General features: G+C 39.2%; 1 protein-coding gene across 3 annotated transcripts in view; it reads right to left on the minus strand.

The window, feature by feature from the left end:
• Nucleotides 1-735: 735 nt before the first annotated feature.
• The window catches only part of ZEB2 (zinc finger E-box binding homeobox 2), a 144,253-nt gene continuing 118,416 nt past the window's right edge, over nt 736-26,572 (minus strand). For all 3 annotated transcript variants that reach the window (XM_075829252.1, XM_075829250.1, XM_075829251.1), the window contains 7 exons: nt 19,160-19,231; nt 17,316-17,504; nt 16,407-16,621; nt 14,096-14,204; nt 11,476-13,448; nt 8,509-8,689; nt 736-3,587 (listed from right to left, as the gene is read on the minus strand). In XM_075829252.1, coding sequence (XP_075685367.1) covers nt 3,010-3,587; nt 8,509-8,689; nt 11,476-13,448; nt 14,096-14,204; nt 16,407-16,621; nt 17,316-17,504; nt 19,160-19,231 — 3,317 coding nt within the window. In that variant the 3' untranslated portion in view covers nt 736-3,009. The remainder of the gene's footprint in view (nt 3,588-8,508; nt 8,690-11,475; nt 13,449-14,095; nt 14,205-16,406; nt 16,622-17,315; nt 17,505-19,159; nt 19,232-26,572) is intronic.

Raw genomic sequence — 26,572 nt, forward strand, 5'->3', positions numbered from 1 at the left:
GTTGAGTGATACTTGAGGTTTTGAATTATTTTTTATTTTTCTCTTGGTCAGTGTACAAAAAATATGGGACATCAAACCAGAAAAAGTACAAAAACAAAAGAATAAAAATGTACATTAGAAAAATAAATTACAATTGCATTTACAGAGACAATCTCAGTGTATTTGTTTTTTTTTTATTATTTTCTTTTACTGAACTGATTCAGTAAATTACTGACATTGTATTTTTGGCCTGTCTGCCCATCATACATTTACAATGGTCTAGCTGGGATACAACCAGACATGAATCCGGTCAAAGCAAAAAAAATTACATGCTATATACAAAGCCACAAGTCAGACATTGAACTTATTTGAAATGTTATTTGTTGTATTTAATAAAGCCACAGAGAGATAAATTGGTATTGTAGTCCTCGTGTAATGTTGAAAAGAGCAAGTAAACCAAGTGCAGGAATTTGGTACAAATATTATATATATATATATATATATATATATATATATATATATATATATATATATATATATATATATATATATTTATATATATACTACAGATATAAAGTATAGCTGCAGTGGGCATCTGAGACCAGTGGCATCACTAAGAACTTATTTGGCTACTTAAAAACAAAATTATATTTAGCTACACACACATATATATATATATATATATATATATATATATATATATATATATATATATATGTATATATATATTTTTTTTTTATTGTTATTTTTCCCACAATATCTAAACATATAGAAAAAAATCTGTATAGGGTCATGAATTTTTTGGTGGTTTAAAATAAAAAAAAATTATTTAAAGGAATTTTGCTATTTTTGGAATATCAATTGAATACACCATAAATGTCTGATCATTGGAGATCTTACTGCTGGGTCCTCCACTGATCCTGAAAAATGGGGTGTCCAGTTCCCTTTCCGAATGGAGAAGAGGTCATACTTGGACGATCACTTTTCATTAAGTCTATGAGGGGTGCAGAGATATCTGTGTGCACCCCTATTCTTAGAATCATTGGGGACCCCGACAGTTGTTCCTCCACCGATTGAACATTTATAGCTCATGAGAATGTTTTTCATTAGTAATGATTAGTAAATAAAAAAAATTGTCTTATAAATCAATGTCAGCAAATAACATAACAAATATTCTAAGCTATATTAAGGAATGGGCTTCTATTTTTATTTTTTATTAATATATTTGAGCATTGTCATTTTATTTTCTATCATTTATATTAAAACTTCACCTTTTTCTTTTAAACATCGGCAAACACAGATGACGTAAATCACAAATCCACAGGAGCATAAATACCGTTCTTGGAGAAACTACACTAGGGTTAACATGTGCAAATATTCTACCGATAATTCATCAATATAACTGTGTTTGCAAATAGAATATAAACATATAAAATTACTTTATCAATAAGCACTACAAAGTATTTTTAAGTAGTCAGTCACACTTTGCATAGTTTGGCTACATTTTTATTTGAGCATGGTCATTTTCAAGAGAAATTACAAATTGAAAATTCAATAATACTTTTACAAAGACAAGTCAGGAAAGATTTTTTTATCATGGTATTATTATACATTGTATTTAACAGTCCCTCTTTTTTTAGCTAAAAAACAAGATGAAGAAAGTGGAATTTTTTTCAGTTGAAAATACAGTGTTTTCACAAGATCGTATCAAAAGTTCCCAAATTTGGAATTTCCAGTAATTGGAAAAAAAACAACAAAATATTAAAACAAAAATAAAATAATAAAATTGAAAAAAAAATTATCGCATTTGTACAATTAATGTTTAAAACACATAAATGCTCTTCTCTTTACGTAAAATTTGCCCAAGTGATCAACATCATGTTCCTTTTTTACTAAAATATATCTATATTGAAGAACTATTATACTGTACACTACAGTATGAAATAAATAAAATTAGGAAATATAAAATGAGCCACATAAATAAAATGTTATTTGACCTAAAATTAAATGAATGCAAAAAATTAATTTTGCAAAATAAAAAATAAAATAAAAAATGTTTGGTGTAATACTGACAAAATGAATAAACAAAATAAAATTACAGAAAAAAATTGCACAAACATATGTAAACTAAGGAACTGCCACCTATTCTAATACTGACATGGGTGCTTCAAAGAACAGGGTAAGCTTAACACTGAAGCTGGTGCGTTGGGTAACACATGTTACCTTCTTAACACTGTACAAGGATGGCACTTGCAGAAACACACAGATTAAAAGGTTTGCATATAAGGCTTTTTTCTTTTAAAAACACCTTACAAAGGCTTTCTATGTAATCACCTTTCTTTTTACCACCGTATCCAGGTCACTCTTAAGACTTCGGAATCTCCATTTTGTTTTACACATGCATTACTTCATGTTCCTTCACATTAAAATGAAAATTAAAAAAATAAAAAATAAAATTTAAAATAAAATTAAAATAGGCCTAAAATTGTGTGGTTATCTATCAAGAAACTGAGAATAGCAAAAGTAAAGTTATGAAGGAATTTTAATAAAAGTTGTATTGCAGTGCGAGCACCTTAAATTAAAGTGAAGTTATAATACTGAAGTACAGCAGTGCGGGCACTATTTTTTTTTTTTTTTATTTTAAATGTATTAATATAAATTAGAAATATCTTCTTTTTTTTTTTTTAAGTCTGTAGTGATATATAAGTAGAGTGCAATTCGTACAATTAACTATTTTGTGCTTAAAGAATAAATGCTATTAAACACAGGGTTTAGTCTCTGAAACCACACAGTTTCTAGGCCTTTAATACTGTACAAAAAGTTTGCATAATGCAGTTCTCAACAAAGACCACCTCAAACTTCATTTAACTTTTTTTGTTTTTGGCAGAACTGCCCACCCCCCCATCAGTTCATCTATACAGGCTTCGTGGAAGCTTCAGGCACGTGCATGAACAGCTTAAACACAGCAAAGTTTTCAAGCAGGTAACAAGACTACTGGAGAAAATCGGAAGCTTAAAATGCAGTAGTTTATTACATGCCGTCCTCCATGTTTTCTTCTTCGTGATCTGACTTTATTTCCATTTTACCATCCTCGGAACTATCGTCCATTGAATGTTCACCATTCTCTTCCTCGTCTCGGATCGTGTCCGGATCCGTGTCCATGCTCTTATTCTCGCTTTCTTCCTCTTCCTCTTCAAACTCTTCATCGCCAACTTGTCTTCCAAGCTTATGATAAACGTCCTCCACATCCTTATCGTGCGCTCTTTCACTCTCTCCGTCTCTCAGCATACTTTCTCTTTCCTCTGAGTCAGAGTAGCCCTGAGGTGTTATACTCTGTAAGTAAGCTCGATTCATCAGCAGCTCCGTGGGTTCTAAATGACCCTTCTCTCTGGCTTCCCTCTCGGCGGCCTCCCTCTCTTCGGCCTCTCTTTTACAGTAGGAATACCTGTGGTTCATGTGCTGTGAGTAGGACCCAGAATGTGAGAAACGCTTCCCGCACTTATCACATTGGTATGGCTTCTCGCCGGAGTGCAGACGTGAATGTTCTATTAGATGGTGTTTATGTTTAAATGCTTTTTTACAAATCTGACACTGGTGTGGCCTTTTTCCTGAAAAACAAAAATAAATAAACATGTTAAATTTCATTTCGTTAAATTTTTTTTTTTTACAAAAACAGTCATTTTTGGTCAATTCTCCGGTCTCATACCTCATTAGGTAAAATGTTCTATAAAATTGCCTTTGTTATCGGCAGTAAACTATCTGAGAGATCAATGTTTTTCGGAGCAGCATATACATTCTTCAGCCCAAGATTGGAACTTGAGAGTAATGCCAAGCCCAAACACATCTGGCTGATTCCTGGCTCCAAATAGCCTAGGAATGCCTTTCACACCTACCATAGCGGCCATGCTTGACGGTTCATTCAAAAATAGACCTAACACTAAATGCTTGAGAGTGTGATGCCAGGGCACAAGACCGAGACACATGATGCAACGCAGAGACATACAGACATTAATAGACACTACAACTGCATTGCTCTGTAGGATGTAGGATAGAGGTGCTGAATGAAGAAGCCCTCCTGTATGTTTGTCCTCCTACGGTAACAGGTAATGAGCAGCTTACTAGTATTATGTCTGCTATTTGACATTGCCAATCTAGAGTGTGTATCCAGAATTAGCCTCTGTGCTGCCAATCTGTAGCCAGGACCCAGGCAATTGTCCACGGTCTGGTTTAACATTAGCCATAGGGACTTTTCTAAAAACCTAATTTTAAAGAAATGAATGGCTTTCTTACATCACAGACTAAATCCAGTTCCTCTTATATATTGCTGCTGGATTATTTGTGAGATATTAAATAAAATGTCTAGGGCATTAAAGGGGGGTTGTTTTATCATAGACATTGGTGGCATATTGCTGGGATATCCAATTCACCTCCAGTTGGCTCCGCTTGGCTTTTTATGAGCATCTGAATGGTCTGCCATTTACTATACTGGTCACCAATGTGGCCGCCCAGAAGGAGCAGAACAGAACCAACAGGAGACTAATGGCAAGGTGCTTTAATGGCGTCTATCATGAGGCAACCCTTCTAAGCAGATATTGGGTAATTCTGAAGCATAATTTGATGTTTTGTAAAATAACTGGGCCATCTGAGAAGGAGATAAAGAGCACCTCTTGTGAGAAGATCTTTGGAAAATCTCTGTCCCATGACACATGACTTCGTCATCGACCATGCTTTACATGTAAAAAAAGTTGCATTGAGGACATTAGTTCATGGTTTCCTTAGGACAATTCTCTTCCAATGAAATTCTATTAGTAATGTTGTATAATATACCAGAAGAAGCTACATTTTTTGTTCTATTTTTGTAGAATAGAAGGGCAGCCAAATATGAGGTATGGAAGATCTCAGTTATGAAGAAATGGTACTATCTTGATCCCGCAGTACTCGGTGTGGAAGCCGACTCACGTATCCTTGAAACACGAGCGTATGAAAAATGGGAACTCAGCACTCCAATGCATTTATGCAATAAGTGATATTTTATTTCACATATAGCGAAAAGTAGTAATCCAAAAATAGGTTTAATGTTTCGGTCTATACATTCGACCTTCTTCAGACACGGATTACGTCCGTGGATAAGGATATGCGGTGCTTGTGACCTCGGTCGCTGTTAGGTAATGGAGTTATGGAGAAAGGTTGTCAAAACTAAATTAATTTTCCCTAGAAAAGAGAAGGAAGGCTGTGGGGTAATCTTATATTTTTTAAATCTAGTCAGATACGTTATTATTTTTGTGGACCCCACAGAGAACATGGGGTCACTGCTTGCAGCTAAGAAAAGTCAAATTTCATCACAAAATTGGAAAGCAGAACTTTGCTGTCTGAACCATAAAGTTATTTATCAAGGATTGCTCCCAAAGGATTTGTTAATGGCTGAAAGTGAGGATAGATGTAAGAAAGGGTTAGACACCTGCCTCAGAATTATAAATATGATGGGGTATATGGAGTATTATTACCTGGTGCCCTCCCCCTCTACCGTGAATCTGCCGTTTTAGGGTCCCCTCTGTGTTGCCTCAAAATGGCCAAAGCACTTCTCAGACTGAGTCTAAGACACTCCCTCTGTTCACAGATTGGACAGAACTACTCACGTGAACAGCTCTCTGGCAGATGTGAGAGCAGTGGGTGTGTCTCAGACTTCGTAGTCTAAAAAGTGCTTTGGCCATTTTGGAACAGAACAGAGGGGACCCTAAAACGGCAGAGGGGCACAACTGGAAGGCATCATATATTATTACTGCATATAAACCATCATATTTAAAATGCTGTCCCGGGACAGGAGGGTCGTTTTAAGAAAAGCAATATACAAAGGTTACTAGTAATAATATACAATATTAATCCAGGGATCTGTCAGATCACCAGTAAGGGTCAGGAAGGAACTTTTTCCCCTTTATGGTATATTGGGTCTTTGGTATTCAGGGTTAGTTTTTTGCCTTTCTGTCGATCAACTGGGGTTTGTAAGTATAAAGGGTTGAACTTGATGTTTTTTTAAGAAGACAACTAATTTTCTAAAATTAGTAAACCGTATTTGGCAAAAATCTGCGGTTTATCACCTACCAGTAGATTTACCTTCTACACGGATGGAGTAACAACATGTTATGTAAATAATAGAAGAAAGCCATTATACTACAGGAAATAAAGTAATTTTTGTTTGCAGTCTCGAGCTGAGCGAACATTACTGAAGTCTATGAGAAAGAAGAGATTCTTTTCTTGCGACTGAATATCTCTGCAAGTGATCTCTGTTTGCATTTCTTAATGATGGTTTTTAAACCGTTTCTCAAATAAAAGAAAGTGCACTCGTGTGAAAGGATATTTCATTACTTTTTAATAGTGAGCATTAAAGTGCTAAAGCCATAACTGGTTTTCTATTGAACAATTGTAATGAGACAAGCAAATCATGGCTTTAAATTGCTTGAATTTTTATGAATCGACCTCAAAGTGAGCAAAAAGAATGTACGACGGCAGCCCGGGCTGGTGTGTTACTAGAGGCTATGTACACCTGCTGTGTCAGCACCAGAACGAGAATGACAGAGGAGAGGAATGCAAACATCAGGGGTAAGGCTGGCAGGGAATGGCAGGAGGGTGACTGTGTTATTTGTGGTGGGGGGCCCTTGTCATATTAATTATCAGGGAGGATCACATGCCAGCAGAAATGTGCCTGAGTTCAAAATGTGCAGCTGCTTCAGAACCTCTTATAGGACATGAAAAACTAAACATATCAGAGAGGACCTGTCACGTTTCCTGACAAATCTTAGTCAAAGGGATTTTCCCATATTCTAAAAATATGGCTGCTTGCTTCCAAAAACAGCGCCACACCTGTCCACAGCTTATGTGTTGTATTGCAGCTCAGCCCCATTCACTTCAATAGAGCCTAGCTGCGATGCCAGGCACAACCTATTGACAGGAGTGGCATTGTTTTTGAAAGCAAGCAGCCTGGTTTTTCTAATCCTGGAAAACCCCTTTAATACTTGTATTAATTATGAAATAAAAATTCTGGAACATATTTTCTTAGAACTCTGTGTTGTGCCATTCCTCTGTTATGCCTCCTAGGAATGTATGAATAAATTGACAACTGGGTGTTACCATTCCTCTTTTCAAATGGGCGCGTCCTTACAAAATTTTACTCTGTCAGCACCGATTGGGCATTGTCAGTCTGTGTAGGGACACACCCCCAACTAGTAACACCCAGGTGTCAATTTATTTTAAAAACTTCTAGGAGGAATAACAGATGAACGGCACAATGTAGAGTTCTAAGAAATGTTACTCCAGAATTGTTATTTTATGGGGAATAAAATTATTTACAAAAAAAATAAAAAGACAGGCCAGGAGAGGTGACAGATCCTCTTTAAACATATTTTCATTAGAGTTTCCCATAATCAATATTTATCACCTATCCACAGGATAGGCGATAAATATCAGATCGGTGGGGATCCGACTGCTGGGACCCCCATCGATCATGATAACGGGCTTAGCCGTTCCTGGAAGCCCCCTATGAATGGAGCGGCACTGCACATATCCAGCCACCGCTCCATTCATTTCTATGGGTCTGCCGAGCAAAATCTTGTTTGTGTTTGGGACTTAAGAAGGTAATGGACTTTCATGGACTCCTGACTTCCCCTTTAAGATTCATGATCGACTTGGCCAAAAATGCAGGCTATTTAATTAGTGGGGGACAAGCGGCCGCCAGATCACTGTTGGATCCTAGTCTTCTCCAATTTCATAATTGGGGAAAAGTCTGCCAGTCATCATGGACAATAGATTATTGGCAGATCCCAGTCTGTCAACTAAACTCTTATGTCTGTGGCCCCCTTTGTTTTCTTCATATTAAGTCCTAACGAGCCAGCGACATCATAAAGAAAGCCGATAGGATGCATCTAAATCACTTTTACACTTCTGCCATATCCAAAAGATTCACTCTTCTGGTTATACCAAATATTTGGCAACCCGAGAGCTGGCCATACACATAAGATTAAGATCGGCCACAATGCGGCTAATCAATTGTATGCCAGATCGACCATCAACATACCAAATTAAATTGGCAGATCGAGGATATAGTTTTTAGCAAAACTACAAAAGGTTTTTGTCCAAAGTGCAAACAATTGGCGGTAATCAGGCGTTCACGACATGCATGCGTACTTTCAGTTGTCAACCGGCAGACATTGATCGATCGTTGACCATCGGGAATTATAAAAAGAAGATGATCTGCAGAAATAAGCCGCTTAGGCCGACTTTCATCTCATGTGTATGGGCAGGTTAGGTCCTAAGAACAAAATGCAAAATGGCCACTTCCCCTATAGAAACAGATATACATTTTAAACAGAACGACTATGCAAATAATTTCGAAGGGTAATAGATGTTCATTTGATTGTGCCTATATGAAATAATACATTATATAAATACATATATATATACATATATATATATATATATATATATATATAGTTAGCATCATTTGTAGATGAAGGTACAGGTGAGAACTGCATTTACCTGTATGTTCGTATTTGTGTCTCAAGAGTGAGCTACTTTTCTGGAATGTCTTATCACATAAATCACACGCGTACATGCCACTCTCTGTCTTTTTAATCTTCTTTCGACTCAGGCAGGAGTCAGAATCCGTCATATCATCTAGACCTGACATGTAATCCGGGGTTCCATCAAGCATTTCACCCTGTAAGATAACAAATGAACGTTAGTGCTTTATTAAACGTTGATGCGGTTCTAAAACTAATGAAAATCGCTGCGCCGTCATTAAAAATATTGTTTTATTCAAATTTGAGCATATTAATTTTTATCAGACAATAAACACTGCGAGAAGAAGTGAATTTGTTTTCATTTTTCTCCTTTCTAAAAAAAAATTAAAAAAATGGTATAATTGAATTTTATGATCAGATGCAAAATGTTATTACACAATCCATTTAGGTTTATGTCTGCTGACAAGATGCCCTAAGCGTAATATTTAATTTTGTAATTTAAAATGGAGAATATTTTTTTTATCAATGTTCGACGTCCACATGCCTTCAGCATTAGACGATGATGAAAGTGGGCTGGTAAATCATTCCGTGTATTTAGATTTATTCTCGCCGTGACTACAGAGAGCACTCGCATACTTTATATCGTACATATGGCTTTTTCTATCTGACTTCTAATTAATTAATAGAAATCAGATTACATTGGCTTTGTGGGGTGGATGCACTTTAATTTAACTTCTAAGTAAGGCTATAAAACTTGATGGCATGTTCTTTGTCTTGTATACAGAACCAAATCTCAATCAAATGAAGTAGTCATATTCTGCAAATCACCTTCATTTAGATGTAATGTAAAAAAAAAAAATTTCAATATCGCAAAAACTCTATTACCTATAACACCCAATGTTGAAGCTGCTAGGGTTAAAATTACTGAAGGGTGAAACTTTGCCTTAATGATAGACAATATTTGTGCCTGTTATTGAACCGGCCATCAGATATGTTGAGAAACTCTTCTAAATAACCCATTATCGGCCACTGTTGCTGGTTATTCTGTGCCGCTATATATGAGGATGTAATCTATCAATTTGCAACGAACGTTAAAAAGGCATCAACCTTAAAAATATAACTAGCTTAGTGAATAACTAGACCACTTTCAAACACCAGTGAAAGTAAATTCAGCACTAAGTAGTTGCCCAGTGCACGCTTCCATATTTTGGTAAAATTCATCCGACTTTCATAGATGATGTTGCTATTGTCATACATTATATATTGCACTCATCCTAGTCTAATACTTGATGGACATATGTCTTTTTTTAACCGTAGTGACTATGTAAGGCTTCGTTCACATCTGTGTCAGGGCTCCTTTCATTGGTTCTGTCGGAGCTTAATGTCAGGGGAATCCATGAACCGATCCCTGACTGAAACAAACGGAAACAATAGGTTTCCGTCTGCATCACCATTGATTTCAATGGTGACGGATCCGGTTCAAATGGTATCGGTTTGTCACCGTTGTTTAAGGGTTCCGTCTAGTACGGTATTCATTCTGTCAAAACAACGGAACCCTTAAACAACGGTGACAAATGGAAACCATTTGCCGGGATCCTTCTGTATGGAAATCAATGGTGATGCAAATGGGAAACCTATGGTTTCCATTTGTTTCAGTTAGGGTTCCATTCATGAGTTCCCCTGACGGAAAGCTCAGACGGAGCCCTGACGCAGATGTGAACAAAGCCTAACTTTGAGGAAATGTTGTGCCTTAGCCCTCTCAAGAGAAGTTCAGCGTATCCCTTAACTCATGCTGCGACCTTCATTCAAGGATTCTGGGATCCCAACAGCTAGACCTACACCCACGAGGAAGTGATGTCATATCCGGACGATATGCTACCATTTCCTATGTTGAGAAATTCCTGTAAGTTCACCCATGTACAATATCAAAGTCCTAAATTTGGGATTGAGATCGATCATCAAAGTAAAATGTTAGCACACAGGAGATGTGGGAACTGATGATTGTCAGAAACTAACTGATTGGGTTAGTCATCTTTAGAATTGTCCACCTTCAGCAGGTATAGCTGACAATTACATTTATATAACCAAGGTTGCTTGGATTGCTTGGATTTCCTTCAGATCAGTTCATGTCTGCAGTCATTTTATACTTCCAGTATTTCCCAGTTTAAGCAATGAGTAACCTGAAATCTAATTTTCGGTTTCTTCAACATGATCTCTTAAACCTGAGAACATTTTTATACCAAAGTCAACAGGCTGCATAAAACTACAAATATAGGTTCAACACAGGGCTCAGTTTATGTTACATCATTGTAAAGCTGGACGTAGACACGAGAGGGAAAGCAGACGATGGCCGAAGATTAAGAGAAAAAGTTGAAGTCGTGTTTCAGCTGTTCATATATACAGTCTAAAGAAGTTGTCAAGGCTGGGAGCGGTTTTTCATACTGATGACCTATCCACAGGGTCCGACAACTGTTCCGGTTGCCTCTCTATGCCGGTAGTTATGCAATGGTCGTTGCCAGAAGCAGATGGCTCCGGTCACTGTATAGCGGCCGTGCTGCAGTACTACAGTCCTATTCAGGTGAATACGAGCAGAGCTGCAGTATCCCAAGACGGCTGCTATACATTGTACGGATCCTTCTGCGTCCGACACTGACCACTGCATAACTACCGGCGCCCGGAGGAATAGTTGATTAGTGCAGGTTCCGGATGTCGGACCCCCACCGATCATATACTGGTGAACTATCTTGTGGATAGGTCATCTGTATGAAAAACCCCCTGACTGTACAACGCCTTTAACCAGCAAGCTTTACATCTTGGAACCATGAACATTTTCAGATTCATCAGATGATATGTCAAAATGGCATAATAGTAGTAAAAGAGTAATGCGTTTAGTGAAAATTGCAGGCAAGCTTGTAGAACCTTGGAGAACCAAAAATTATGATCTAAAGACATAGAATAAGCATAACGAAGGTATAAAAATTACCTGAAATCCCTGTTTACGCTGATATTTCCTCCTCTGCTGCATGTCGGCAAATGTAGCAGCTCCAGTTGGGTATGTGTAGGCCATGTGTGGAAGGAAGCTCATTTGATCGAGTCCTGGGTAGGGTCGTAGCCCAGGGATACTCGCCTGTACTGGAGACATGAAAGTGGCTGGTGGAAAGGCGCTCTGTGGTGGAAGCGCCGTATACAAAGGTTTTCCACTAAATGGATTCAGACCAAATAGTGCGTTAGTGCTTTTGTCCAGATTATTAGAATGACAAAATTCTTTCTTAATGTACGTTAAGTTCAGAGGCTCATCTACCATTTCGGAAGATATATGAATACTGTTATGTTCAATTCCGATGTTATTAGGTTTGGTTTTGTTCTTTGTGGCTATAACACTTTTCATTTCCTTCATTTGTCTGGGTACAGATAAGTCCAAAGGCTCAGCTTGAAGCTCCTCTGAGGAAAAACTGTTTGGAGTGTAAGAACTACTATGGGAGTTTTTAGAAGATGTGGAAGAAAGATTTAAAGGAGATGGAGTATTGCTCCTGGAGTGGTCCAATTTATCAACAACTTGCTTCAGACCAGCAAAATGACTAGGTTTTGTTAGCCTGAGAGGCATATCACAATTAGATACCCGGTTATGAAGTTCTGCTATAGACGGTGAAGTGATAGAATCCATAGGTTTTACTGGTGATCTGGATGACATAGAGTCTTTAGTGGGAGTGGTGGTTACTTGAGCCACTTCCACACTGGTCCTTTCCAAAGACGGTGACCTGGAAGTTGCATATTGGTAGATTTTTCTTTGTTCAAACCAGTCCTTCACAAATTCCTGAGGAAGGCCAACTGCTATGGAAATTTTCAGTAGTTCATCAGAGTTAGGTTCCATATTCATAGCGTAATAAGCTTTAAGTACAGACATGTGGTCCTTGTATGGGTTGATCGGGCTAGTCATTCCTTTCTCGGAAAGTACCGACGACAGCAAGAGTGCTTGTTTCTCAGCAAACATTCCCTGTTTATTGAGAATCAGGTTTTCACTGGGTTGGAGAACTGCTTTTATTTCTTCGTTCATTTTACATAAGTATCGTTCATGTTGATGCAAAGGAATGGGGCCGTTAAAACTTTCTTTACAAAACTGGCAAGAAAATGGAGTGGATATATGATGGCTTTCTAATATCTTTTCTTCACTTACAAGGTCTATTAACGTACGTAACTTTTCCTTCTTAATACTGTTAAATGGCCTCCTTGAATCCGTGGTCAAGCTCTGTAAACAAGCTTTGGCTTCATTCACTTTCTCCAACGTATAGTCTATAATACTTTTTGTGGCACCATTATGACTTACTACAGGAAGACCGACTTGTGGAATACCAGGAGACGTCATACCTTGTTCCTCTCCTTGAGGACCTGTTTCTTTCATGTGATATCCCTTCAACTTTGTGATCTCATCAGCTTTGAATTCCATCTTCTGTCTAGAAACTGTGTTGTCCACAATTTCTAAGACTTTCTGAACCTCACTTAAATTACTGCTAATGGTTGAATACCCAAGTAGCGATGCTTCCATCCCTACACCTAAGTGCTGCATTGGACTTTGAGCTGAGGAGTGAAGTCCCAGGGGGCTGGTTGCTCCAAGACCACCATTCATGAATGGATTAGGACCATTGAACCCGTGTGCGGCTGCCATAAGAAGTTTATAGTCATTATAATCTAGTGTTTCGGTTTTGATCTTTAACAAGCCTGAAGCTTCAGACATACCGAGTGGTTTACCATTCTCCAGTTTGTGCCGGAGCTGTGTTATGGCTGAATTGGTGGGAGATGAAGACACAGAGTTAGGAGATGAACCCGCCTTCATGTTATTTCTCATCCTCCCGTTCACAGAGATTAGGCCGATGCATTTTTTACTGCTAATGTGGGAACTGTAGGACCCTGAATGGGAGAAGCGTTTCTTGCAATTTGGGCATTCGTATGGTTTCTCTCCTGTAGAGAAAAAAAGAAAAAAGATTTACCATACATTCTTAGACATTGTTGGTTAATTAATTCTTATGGTTTCTTACATTTTTAAAAAATATATAAAAATCGAAAGTATATATTAACATTGGCAGTTTAATGGTTAACTGTTGTGCTTTTACTTCTTAGAAGTGGACAAATTACTGTAGACTTTAAAAGCAAGTCAGGCCACTCCATAGACTTCAAAAGAAAGCAACCCAAAAAGTTAGGGGTGAGCAGTACATTTCTAGGCACACTAGAGGATATTTATTAGTACTGTCTTTAAAAGACAGTATAAAACTATACCAGACCATTAGACACTGCACCAAATTTCTAGCAGTGGTGCACGTTGTGTGACAAATTTGGCACATCTTGCAAGAAATGTTAGACACTTTTTTTCTTCCTTATGCCACCTCATAGCTGGCGTACGTTATATCAATATATTGCGTCGACAAAATGGCACATGCCATTAACAAATTTGGCACATTTTTTGACTCATCTCAGCCACACCCTTTTTCTAAAACGCATAATAAATTTAGCACACGCCATGTATGCCACATTTTTGACGCAATTTGTACCAAAATTCTGGGGCACACGCTTAGTAAATCTCCCCAATTGTCTATGAATAAAACACTTACCGCTATGTATTCGCAGGTGTTCCTTTAAATGGTGTTTGTATTTGAATGCCTTGCCACACTCTGTGCACTTGAACTTGCGATTGCTAGCTCCCTGGGTCAACATTTGGTGCTAAGGATAGAAAGAAAAAAACATACAAATTTAGTATAAAAGTGGCAAATTTCATAAAGAAATAATATATATAGTAAAATACAATTTGTACATATATGAAATTTGTTTTATGATACAAGAAAATAATAATAATTTTATATATATATATATATATATATATATATATATATATATATATATATATATATACATATATACATATATATTTATAATAATTTTTTTTATATTTATTTTTTAAATCCAATTTGCAATATCACTAATGAGGGTCTACATGTAAAGACTTTTTTTTTCCCCTGTTGCATAGTTAATGTGCTTTTTACTTTTACGAACGGTTCAGAGTAAATGGCGTAGCATTCTGTAGCTTTCAGTCCTTGCAAATAACAGATTGTGCCAAAAGAGGAAATCAGGTGTACGTTGAAAGCATTACAGAAATATATGAGTTGTGACAGAGGATGTTGAAATAACGCAGTGTCGATGCTCTAGGTATGTCAGTTAACTTCAAGCAGTAAGGACACAAAGCTTCACACAAAAAAAAAAGCTCAGAAGCCGTATGACAACTGCTGGGGTGTACTGAGTCTTCCCACATTCCTGGTGAGACAGATGGTGTACACAGGACACAGGGAGGTTTGTTCAAACACCAGCAACCTTCAAAGATCAAGCCTAGCCCAACCCGTCGAGCGCCATTGAGGGACCACGGTTCATATGTTGCCGAGTTGCATAAACAAACAGCAACAGCTGCTTGTCCCCCCCCCCCACGGCCCTCAGAGGACCACTATAAACTTTAGTTGTGCCACTGTTAATATGATACAATCATTTTAATTTACTAATTGTAAATGCCACGAGCAAATGAGGGGACTTTTCAACACCAAAGCTTTCCATTCATACCGCGCCAGCACAATCGGCATGTACACATTTAAGGTTCAGCTATGACACATGCCGGTGAAATTTTCTTCTATTTTAAAAATTGTGACGTGTTACAATTTCTGATAAATTTGTATTACCTTTCCGAGTTATTCTGAATTTTCGCAAATTAATTTTGTACATTTTGCATATGTAAAAGTAAGTTTAATTATTCAAGACAAAAAAATTGTCCAAATTTTTAGAGGTATGTAATATTTTTTTCCCAAAATTTTTTCCAGCCTTGAATTATATTTTATAAATACTTTGTGAATATTTTATAAACTTCTCTTTGACCATATGACAGCTAATTAACTGATAATTATCTGCCGAACGGATACTGCACCATCCAAACGTAAGTATTTCTCAAAACAGTGTTCAAGGTGACGATACAAGATTTTCCAACCAATTTGGTTACAAAATTTTGCACGTTTTATACATTTCTCTCACCAGCTATCATCATTGGTACTATGGTAGCAGTTAATGAGCCGACGAAAATATTCAATTGTACTGGCTTTTGATACGAGTAGAATAATTTCTAGTCTTCGCGGTTGTGTTGTTTTTGAGAATATTTCTGAAAGTGTATCTTTTAGTATACACTTATACACTTATGTTTTTAAAATTGACCAATCATAGCTCAAAGTATACTTTATATGGGTTTAGTTTTAAAATGAAAACGTATGCTTGGCTGTTTCATTCTTCATGTAGACGCACAGAGGTACGCACATATATAAAGAGATTAAAACTTGGCTCTACTTTTCCGGCAATGACACCACATATTCCACTTACGACGCTGACATTTACATCCAGTCACTTAATAACACAGATGTCTTAGACCTGTGACTCATTACGGAACAAAAAATTCTACGCACATTATAATTTTTCATTTTTTAATCGACGAGTACGAAGCATATTTCAAAGTTAACGCTTGTTTTGTAACATTTTGCCGAATGACTAAAGAAAATCTCAGCGACAGTAATTTTCTTAGAGCCCGTTAATTAAAAATACCAATGTTTCATTCACCTTTTGAGCAGCATTAAAAAACATTAAACTAGAGTGAAGTTATCGTGCAAGTAAAATTTCTAAATTAGAAATTAACACACTCATTCGATCGTGAACATAAGACTATTAAATTATATTAGGAGACACCATCAAAAAATCATTTAGACCTCAATTAAGGCTATTACCATTAAAAGATCTGCATCTTCAAAATGCCATGAAAAATTAATAATGATTGCCAATCAAAGCAATATAGTTTCTCTAAGGGGTAATTATAAAAAGAATCACTTAAAGCCAAACCCCCACCTGATCTCTCCCTGGCTTGTGCGTCACCATATGCCGCTCGAGTTGGGTGCGGTAGGCAAACGTATAGCTACAGAGAGGACAGGAAAAGTTCTCTTCGTTCTTCTCGTGGCGGTATTTGATGTGCTCCTTTAGTGACGTCAACCGCTTGTAGCCTCGATCGCAATAGGGACAGGTCAGCAGCTGGGCAAAGGCATCTGGTGTTCCAGGTGGTAGGTCTATAGTGAGATAAATGAGAAGGAGAGACAGGCCAAAAGGTCAGCAAATCAATGGCAGCTAATGGGCTCTTTGCCCAGGATGGTCTTACGGCAACAGCAGCATAACATCATCTCACACCAACCTCAACGCATTTCAATCCTCTGCACACCCAGGAAATACTTGTATGAATCATTTCAAACTGCTATAGAAAATTAATTAAGGACCTGCCTCCTAACCTTTTCTAGTCTGAAGAAGGTACAATGGAACCTGACCTCTTTCGGGAGGTACAAATGAAGTGCAATTTCATCCTTGGCCTTTGGCTACATAGAGCCTTTTATTGGCTCTTTGCAAATTACAATTAGCCGGATGAATTGTTAAATTTTCTAACGTACCAGCACCTTGTTCTGTTATTATCTATGTTGGGAATTACCTAGAACACCTGCTCGTTATTAAATTTCAACACTAGTTAGGTTCAATTCATCCCGAGATCCTAAAGCTCAGCAATTCCTGTCCTTCAAGTGTATAAGAAAAATGTTAGGAACTTGCAAACAGGACAACATGAGCTTATTGAATGTTCAGCTCATGAAATTCCAGGCCTGTGCAGCTGTTGCCGAAATTTTAAAGGTAAACACCCATCAGCCCATAGTGCATTTACAATTGCAACAGCTGCACAGGGTCCTCCTCGAAGTATCTAAAAATGAATCACGGCCTTACCATTCTCTTCCTGACCATTGGCCTCTGGTGTACCCAAGCGGCAAAGTTCCTCAGGGGCTTCTGGGTAAATAATGGCCGTGTCAGTACGATGTAAGTACTCTGCTATGCTAACTCCATGCCCATCGCGATCGTCCATTTTTCTTTTGGCGAAATACTCCTCAAATTCCGAAGTGCAATTCGTGTTCTTCACTGTAGAAACAAATCAGGATAAAAAGTTGTCAAAAAATATAATTTTCCATCTCTCAGTCTATCAAAAGGTAGAACATAAGTGACAGTAATGGGCAAATTGTGCATTTCCAGTCCGCATTGACGTGAAATTCTGAACGGTGATCGGAATCCACTTTATTTTGTGGGATTAAAGAAATGTCATCCATTATTACTCTCAGTGGTGAAAAAACATGCCTCGGGGATGAATGTTACTCGCTAACAGTCAAGTAGGATACACTTACGTAAATAAACACAACTAATGCTTAACAATGATGTCTTCTATAACTGGCATTCGCTGACCCACGGTGAAGTGCCTGAGCTGTTAACTTTGCCTGAAACCTCTGACCCCATTCCGATTCTTAACAGCTTACAAGTGGACTCTTAACGTAACAATATTGAGTAATTGCTGGCTGAACAAACAATCTTATTGGTAACGAAAACCCTAAATAGTGTACGATTATAACATGATATTACTCATCGGAACGCATGCTCTGCAGTATGTGTGTATATATATTGATTTTTTCATTATCGTTTTTTTAAGATTACAAATGCAGAGGGAAACGCATCACGGCATATAATATTTTATACAGTAACGTGGACTATATAGCGATACATAGATTACCCTCCCTGAACACACACAGCTCCACGCGCACACGCATATAGGCAATAGGGAATAGTGGCGATTTACACGTACAACGCAATCTTACGCCAGTCTGATTTGTTTAGAATGTTTCCCGACAGTCATGTTTTTAGCAAAATTGTCCTGCAAAATGCAACTAAAAAGGGACGTGATTTATGCAAATATGCCCCAAAGTGGGCGTTTCCGGTCACTTTTGTGGGTGTTCCTGAGTGCAACGGGGGCGAGGCTTAAAATGGGGATTCAAATGTTGATAGGTACAGTATGTTTTAGTGTCCCATGCACCGTATCACTCAACATGGTGCACTCCTGTACTAGAAAATGGTGCGAGATGCTGAACAATGGCAAGTTGTCTGACACGTTGTCCACTGTCACTTTTCGACACAAATGACAGCCGTAAATCTTTGATAAATTGGTGCTGAAGACTTCAAAGGCACATCCCCCTTTTACGTACACATACAACAAATCTGTCAACAAGAGTGTCAGTGAATAAATAAGTTAGTTGTTATGTTCACCATTTTGTTTGTTTTTTATTTAGTTAGGTAAAAGAACAGGCATAATTGCATTGATATATTGATATATCTCCTGCCGTGGGTCAGAGAAATGTGAAACCGTTGTCAATAGCAACCAATCAATTCACAACTTTCATTTTGTAACTGGAATCTGATTGGTTGCTGCAGGTCACACACTTGTTTGCCTGACAAGTGTAATGAGGTTTGTTGAGGTCGCCCATAGCAACCAATCACATCACTGTTCTAATTTTTCTGGCCAGTTAGAAAATGAAAGAAGCCACCTGATTGGTTGCTAAGATCAACTGATCAACTTTATGTCTGTGCAAATAAATGAGGTGTAATCTACACAAACTAGTGCCAAAAAATAAGCCAATCAGATGCTTTCTTTCATCTTGTACCCTTCCCTTGTGTCATGAGAGCTGGAATCTGATTGGTTACAACACTGCATACATCACCCACGATATAGCGTATAATTGTATATTATTTACCTGTACCGTTGTTTATAGTGGTTGCATGAGTGGCTTCCGGCCCCATACAGTCATAATCTCCCTTCATTTCATCTGAAAAGTAAAAAAAATCAAACATTAAAATAAAAGTCATGTGACTATGTATTCTCCGCCCTCTTTCCATTATTACACATTGGGAGGATCGCTGGTTGGATACAATTATCTGACTTTTAGAGGGATATTTGTGATCTGGCTAAGGGCCTGTTCACATCTGCATTGGAGATGCAGTTTGGGGCCTCCGTCACCCATCCCGTCCAAAATGCCTTCTGGTAAAATGGCAGACACCATGACGGAAGCCTGATGGAACCCATTCAATTTAATGGGTTCCGTCGGGATCCGATGGTGTCCATCATGCAACGGAACAAACACTTCCGGTATTTTCGTTGTTCTGTTCCTCTGATGAAGCAGGGCAACGGAAACACCGAACGCAGATGTGAACAGGCCCTTAGCGCAATAGTAACTTTTTCTCCTTACTCCTGTACAGCCTGCGAGATGGCTTCAGGTCGTGCGTTAATGCATATTTGTACGGAATAGTCTTCATCCTGAAATGAGGTTTATGAAGTGTTTAGAAGAAGGTGTTATGTTAATCTGACCCTCAGTCAAATCGACGTTTCCGGCATGTCACAACTTGTATTTGCAGCATGCAGAGTCTGACGCTGCTGACACCTAGTAATAATCCCACAGCCGGGGCACATTATTCAACTAATGTGCTAGGGAACTGTGATTGGGATAAAAAAAATCTTCATACGTGTTATCTGGGAACATACATAGAAACCTATAACGACAAGGAGAAATCTTAAAAATACAAGTGGCCCTTGCTGCCGGATAAAAAAAAGTTATTCGCTATCATGATCTTTCTATTTTGCTCCTTATTTAGACATGGCGGCCGTATCGGAGTGTTTGATCAGTTCTTTATGTCTAATATTTAGCCATTTTTATCCCTAAAACCAGATAAGATATATGTATTTGTCTGGTGTAGTAAAGATGAGTTTGTCATTAAGCACAACTCATTACGTTATCGATGTGTTATGTGGCTTTCTATAGGAATGCAGGTAAACGTACTGTATTTTCTTAAACCAAAGAGTTATTACGACAATGTAGCCCCAGAGTCGATTAAGAAATTCAGCTCAGCTCCATCCGTATATGTACCAACCGAGTCTGTCAAATGTTGCAAAGATGATCTTGTCCTTTGGCCCTTATCAAGATGTGTTATCTGTGGCTTTACGTGGGACTGCATTATCTTTACTCAGAGGGTTATCGCAACGTACAAACGATTCAGCTCCGTGACAGCTCAGATGTACACATTTGAGTTTGTCAACGCAGCAGGTCAGAGTTTGTTATTCGGCACAACTCATAATATCTTGAAGTGTTATCAATGGTTTTCTGTAGGAGTTGTCAAACCTCAATGAATTATCAGGGTGCGGAAAATAAATTGTTTAATGAAAAATTTAGCTCTGCTACATCTGTATAAATTCATGACAATTTTTGTCTATAATGACTTTTTTTTCTTTATATGTGTCCCTAACCAAGATGGGATAGGATCATATGCAATATTTTTTTATGTCCAGTTGTATTATACGGTCTAATTGTCATATTGCCACCTACTATAGTACTTTTACGTTAGATCGTTCGGATTGGATCCCATTGTGAGAAACTAACATGGTGGTGGCACAACGTTTTTGGGGGCGTCGGAACATTTCCCTACAGATAAATTGAAAACATCTCACCCACCTCCTTCTGCTGCTGTCATATATGAGCACAATAACAGGTTCCAATTACAACATGGAAACCAAATGGAAATTTCGAAAATAAAAATGTCTGAATCTTCTCCTCGTGGCCGTTATGCATTATTAATAAAATGCGGCGTTGTTGATATGACTGTAACAATATTTTTACTGCATCAGTTTTGCTGCTGCAAATATTTCCGTCTCTGATATTTGTGGGGTACATAGGGACAATATGTTGTTTTTTCATTTGATAATACAGACAATACACATTCCCTTATTTCTTCTTATTATAATCCATATGTCAGACTATCCGTTATATACGGGGATCTCGTTTCCATATAGATTCCATACAGTTAAGGCCCTTTTACATATGCCAATTATCGGGCAAACGAGCGTTCATATGAACGCTCGTTACTGATCATTGCCCTGTGTAAACATGGCAGCGATCAGCCGATGAAAAGGGAAACGCTCGTTCATCGGCTGATCGCGGCTTTTATGCTGCTAAAAAAATGACTGCTAGTCGCCAGCACATCTCGCTGTGTAAATAGGGAGACGTGCTGCCAACATGATGAAAACGCATGGGGACGGGCGATCGTAGTAACGTACGTTAGTCCCCATACTTAGCAATCATTGCTCTGTTTAAAAGGGGTTAAACGAGCACCGATGCACAGGTTGTATTGTCGATCGGCGCTCGTTTTTAAAAGTGGTAAACACAGGTGATGTCACAGTTTAGATCCTATGTATAAAGGCCTGTTCACATCACCGTTCCTTTCCGCTGAGGGGTTCCGTCTGAGGTTTCCGTCAGGGGTTAACCCGACGGAAACCTCCTACGGAACCCCTCAGCGAAAAGCAGCGGTGATGTGAACACAGCCTAAGAAATTTCAGGCCTGTAAGATTTTTCCATAATTGCAACAATCTCTTAGATATGTACCGTGGCTTTAAATTCTAAAACCACTTAAGACCTAAAATTTCAGATGTACCTTAAAGGGTTAGTCCTATCTTATAAAGTGATGGCATATACGTAGCTAGGATACGCCATTATTTTATGATCATTTGGGTTCTGACCTCTGGGTCCCCCATGACCTGAGAATAGAGGGGCCGCAGCACTGAGTTAGTGCTGCAGTTCCTTGCACAGCCGGGTGACCGGGGACCCACTTTCTCAATTCATCAATAGTTCCACGCCAGAAAAGACACAAATGCAGTCACAATTTACGCAAAAAATTCTACTATTGCATTATTTGCGCCGCTCACAGCACTTTACTAAAAGTGGGTGGAGCTTAGTAAAAGGGGAGGAACTTTCTGTGGCTTGACAAATTTACTATAATTTACACCAGAAACGCGTAAATTATAGCGGAAATATATGCCAGCTCATAGCTGGTTTCGATTTTCCTTTCTGGCGCACGGACGGCCAGAGATGTGTCTTATTTATTAAGAACTGTGCACCTCCTAATAAATTAGGTGCATCTTACTCCAATCTATTTTGCTTTTAGGGTATGTTCACACGGCCTATTTATGGACGTAATTCGGGCGTTTTAACCCCCGAATTACGTCCGAAAAATGCGGCTTGAAAGCGTTGACAAACATCTGCCCATTGAAAGCAATGGGCTGACATTTGTCTGTTCACATGAGGCGTATATTTACGCGCCGCTGTCAAAAGACGGCGCGTAAATAGACGCCCGCGTCAAAGAAGTGACCTGTCACTTCTTGGGGCGTAATTGGAGCCGTTATTCATTGACTCCAATGAAAAGCAGCGCCAATTACGTCCGTAATGGACGCGGCGTTCAAGCGCTTGCACATGCCGTTACGGCTGAAATTACGGGGATGTTTTCTCCTGAAAACATCCCCGTAATTTCAGCCGTTACGGACGCTGTCGTGTGAACATACCCTTAGACTGGTGCATGATCGCCAGTCTAAGTATATTTCTCCAGTGTGTTATTTGTGATTTTACATGGGACTGCAGGGCTCGGAAAATACAAACAATGTAGCCCCAAAGAGGTAAATGACCACTTTAGCTCTGCTACATCTTATGTATATCTAATATGCTTTTTAGCAAGTCATGTCCCTATAGTTCCAGGAAATTCCTGTATCCACATGTACCTGTCAGTACACACCCAGAGTTGACAGCGTAAGATAAGACGTCTTGCGCTATCTCCAACCATGGTCCTCAGGTCTGTATTTCAGGACATGCAGAGGAGTTAAGTCGCCGGCTTCTGATATTTATATCAATCTCTGCAAGTAATTAGATCAAGGTATTTCCGAGAAGGTTGTCACTGAGAATAAATATAGCTATTGTGTATCCCGCTTCCCTCCTCATCTCATGTGATTCTCCTGTTAAGAGTCACAAGATTCCCATCTGAGGACACACGGGCTCAGCCGCAGAGGAAAACAATTTATAGCATTTAATTCTTTTTCGTTTTGCATAATACTGGTCATTTGAAAGATTTTTTTTTCTGCATTTCCTTCCTTCTTTTTACATGTGAATAAGTAAGGAGAAGTTCATGAGCTTGGAAAATCTCCAACACGTAAACGAACCCTGGTGCCAGGAGAAAAGGAGGTTTATGGCATACGTAAAACGACTTATATGCGGAAACGGTATACTGCTCCCTAAAATGTGGTCTCTAAGGATTAGGCCACACGGAGCGGCCCTGACACGGTCGCAAAGTGGCCAAGAAACGCGGCAGCACCAACTTCGGCGCGGCTGTCAAACACCCTAATAATGTCCGCGCCTTATTGCGGGTAAAACGTCCCTTTACCTGGAAAATGGTGCGGCCATAAAGGGTGTATTAATTAATGGCCGCACGATTTTGCAGGTAAAGGGACGTTTTACCCGCAATAAGGCGCGGACATTAATAGGGTGTTTGACAGCCGCGCTGAACAGGGTGCCATTGCGGTTGTTGGCCGCATCGCCACCGTGTCAGTGCCGCTCCGTGTCCCCAAACCCTAGGTGTCACCCTCAAGACCACAGCTGCATAAGAGGGGGTTTTAGGTCACTTATGTCTCGTCCGTAAGGCCACTTTACACCATACTTGGGACTTGTCCATACAGACCCACAAGGGTGTAGCTGTAAGGCCAGAATCACACACAGTTTTGATGCAGTTTTTAGCTCAGTTTTTTTTAGCCAAAGCCAGAAGTGGATCCAAAAGGAAGGAAAGGTATAAAGAAAAGATTGATGCATCTCCTTTTTTCGTGTCCACTCCTGTGCCTGAGGGGGTGCCTGAGGGGGAAGGGGGCAAAAGCCCCTCTGCCACATGATGAGACACCAGTATAATAAATTTCACATGGTAGGAGAGAGCCCTGTATTATGGTCCAGGAGCTTAAAGTTACACCTCTGTCCACCAAATGCTGCCCCCGGAAGTTGCGGCCCCTGAGATTAACCCTTGGGGATTGAATTTTAACACATATATTGGGCACATCTTGTGATCTCTTATTTTATACCAATTTGTAGAGTCTCGCTTTAACTCTCAGTAGCCATATGTACAAATAAAGAGATATGAGGCACGTGGTGCCTTATGCCTCACAATGGGAAGTTTGGCCATAGAATGAAGAAATTAAGGTCTGTAAATAAAAAACTGCTGACTTGGAGTAAGAGCTCGATATAGTCAATTTCTAAAAAGAAGGTGAATTGATCTGCCTCACTGCCTATCCCAACACAGTGTGAATTCTGCCGGACACTCATAGGATTACTATTCACTACATTACTTGATTTCACAGGTGATGAGCTTGTGGCATGCAGGATTCCAGAGGATTCACGTGGGCTCCGGCCTTTTACCCTGTAATGCAGTGGTCTCCACACTGTTAGAAAACACAACTCCCATGCTGGGGGTTGTAGTTTCATACTGTTGTAGAGCGGCAGGTTATGGACCCCTGGTCTAATGCATCACAGTTTTGACATCTCATCTCTAAAGGGTTAATAACTGTTACTTTAAACAATTCTATATCTTTTTCCCAGTATGTATTAAAGGCCCAATCACCAATGGCGATTATCGGTGAGATTACACGACTGCACATTAAATGGCACATATAAATGACCTTAAGGCCAGGATCACACATGCAGTTTTGATGCAGTTTTTGTCTCCGTTTTTTCAGCCAAACACAGAAGTGGACACAAAATAAAAGAGATGTATCAGTCATTTCTTTCAATCTTTCCTTCCTTTTGGATGCACTTCTGGTTTAAAGCTCAAAAAATTGAGGCAAAAACTGCAGCATAACTATAAAAGTGATCCTGGACTGCGAGTGATGAGTGATTACGGGCATGGCCGGCCACGGACAGTCACCCGCATTTACGGGCTGTGCTCCCATTATAAATTATGGGAGCACAGTCCCTAAAATAAAAAAATAGGACATGTCAAATTTTTTGCAGATCATTTCTACAGCCCGGACACCTTCCCGTAAATATACGGGAAAGTGTCAGTGCGCCATAGAAATTAATGGATCAGTATTTTTATCCGCATTGCGGATCAAAATTACAGTAGTATTCATGTGGCCTTAACCTATATTTATTAGCCCTTATTCACACGGACGTGTCCGTTTTGCGCGTGCAAAAAACAAAAGTTCAGTGTGGCATCTGTATATGGTGCGTGGCTGCGTGATATTCGCGCAGCCGGCATCATTATGACACTCTGTTTGTATGTTTACAAACATAAAAGCAGGAGGTGCTTTTCAGTTTTCTTTCATTTTTTTTACTACTATAGCGCGAATCACGCGCGGCACCCGGAAGTGCTTCAATGGGTGCGTGCTGTGCGAAACACGGGCAAGTATAGGACATGTCGTGAGTTTTACGCAGCGCACATACGCTGCGTGAAAATCACGACCTGTCAGAACGGTCCCATTGACTCACATAAGTCCGTGTGACGCGAGTGATTTCCACGCGCGTAGCACAGACGTAATACACGTTCGTGTGAATAAGGCCTTAGACTGTTCATTTTGTAATGGAGGGTGTTGTCTGGGACCACTTTGGGGTGTGTGAAAGCTAATTGTAACATATTGAAATATTTAAAGGGTAACCCCGGCCTTAAAAAAGTTATTATGGGCCAATCTTTGTTATAAAACAACACCCCTGACCCTATGCTAGGGGTAGCAGTCGCACTTGAGTCCTGGTGCCTTGAAGGGTTTATCTAGTTTTGTAAAATTCATGGCCTGTCCTTAGGATAGGCCATCAATATTAGATCGGTGGAGGTCCAACTCTCGGCACCACTGCTGATCGGCTTTTTGAAGGGGACGCTGTGCTCGTACGATCGCCGCAGCCTCTTGCTTACACGGTTATTCTCTCTGCTCATACCGTTACATTTGGCCCATGGTAGGGGCCCGGTTACAGTCGTAGCACTGGGGCCCAGGAGCTTCGTTACTCCTCAGCCCCTAGGTACTATAGATAGATTTATTTTGCGAATGTGAAACTTTTTGGTCAACTTTTTGGACATGTTTTTGTTGTCTCAACAGGTGTGCGAGCAACAGGCTGGGAAAAGCGAAATCTCTCCCTGTGTTTTCTTTAGGCTACAGTGTATTTATTATGAAAACAAGAGTAAAAGTCAGCACCTTCCTGTCGCCCTTGGGGATAAAGGTTTGCGAAAATAAAGAATACTTTCCCCCCGGTGGAAGAATCCTTGTCTAAGCAGAATGTGGCCGAACGCAGGTGATTTATTTAAACGGATGATGATAATGATGTCATGCT

The sequence above is a fragment of the Rhinoderma darwinii genome, chromosome 6, assembly GCF_050947455.1.
Source record: "Rhinoderma darwinii isolate aRhiDar2 chromosome 6, aRhiDar2.hap1, whole genome shotgun sequence".
In the NCBI taxonomy this organism is placed as follows: Eukaryota; Metazoa; Chordata; class Amphibia; order Anura; family Rhinodermatidae; genus Rhinoderma; species Rhinoderma darwinii.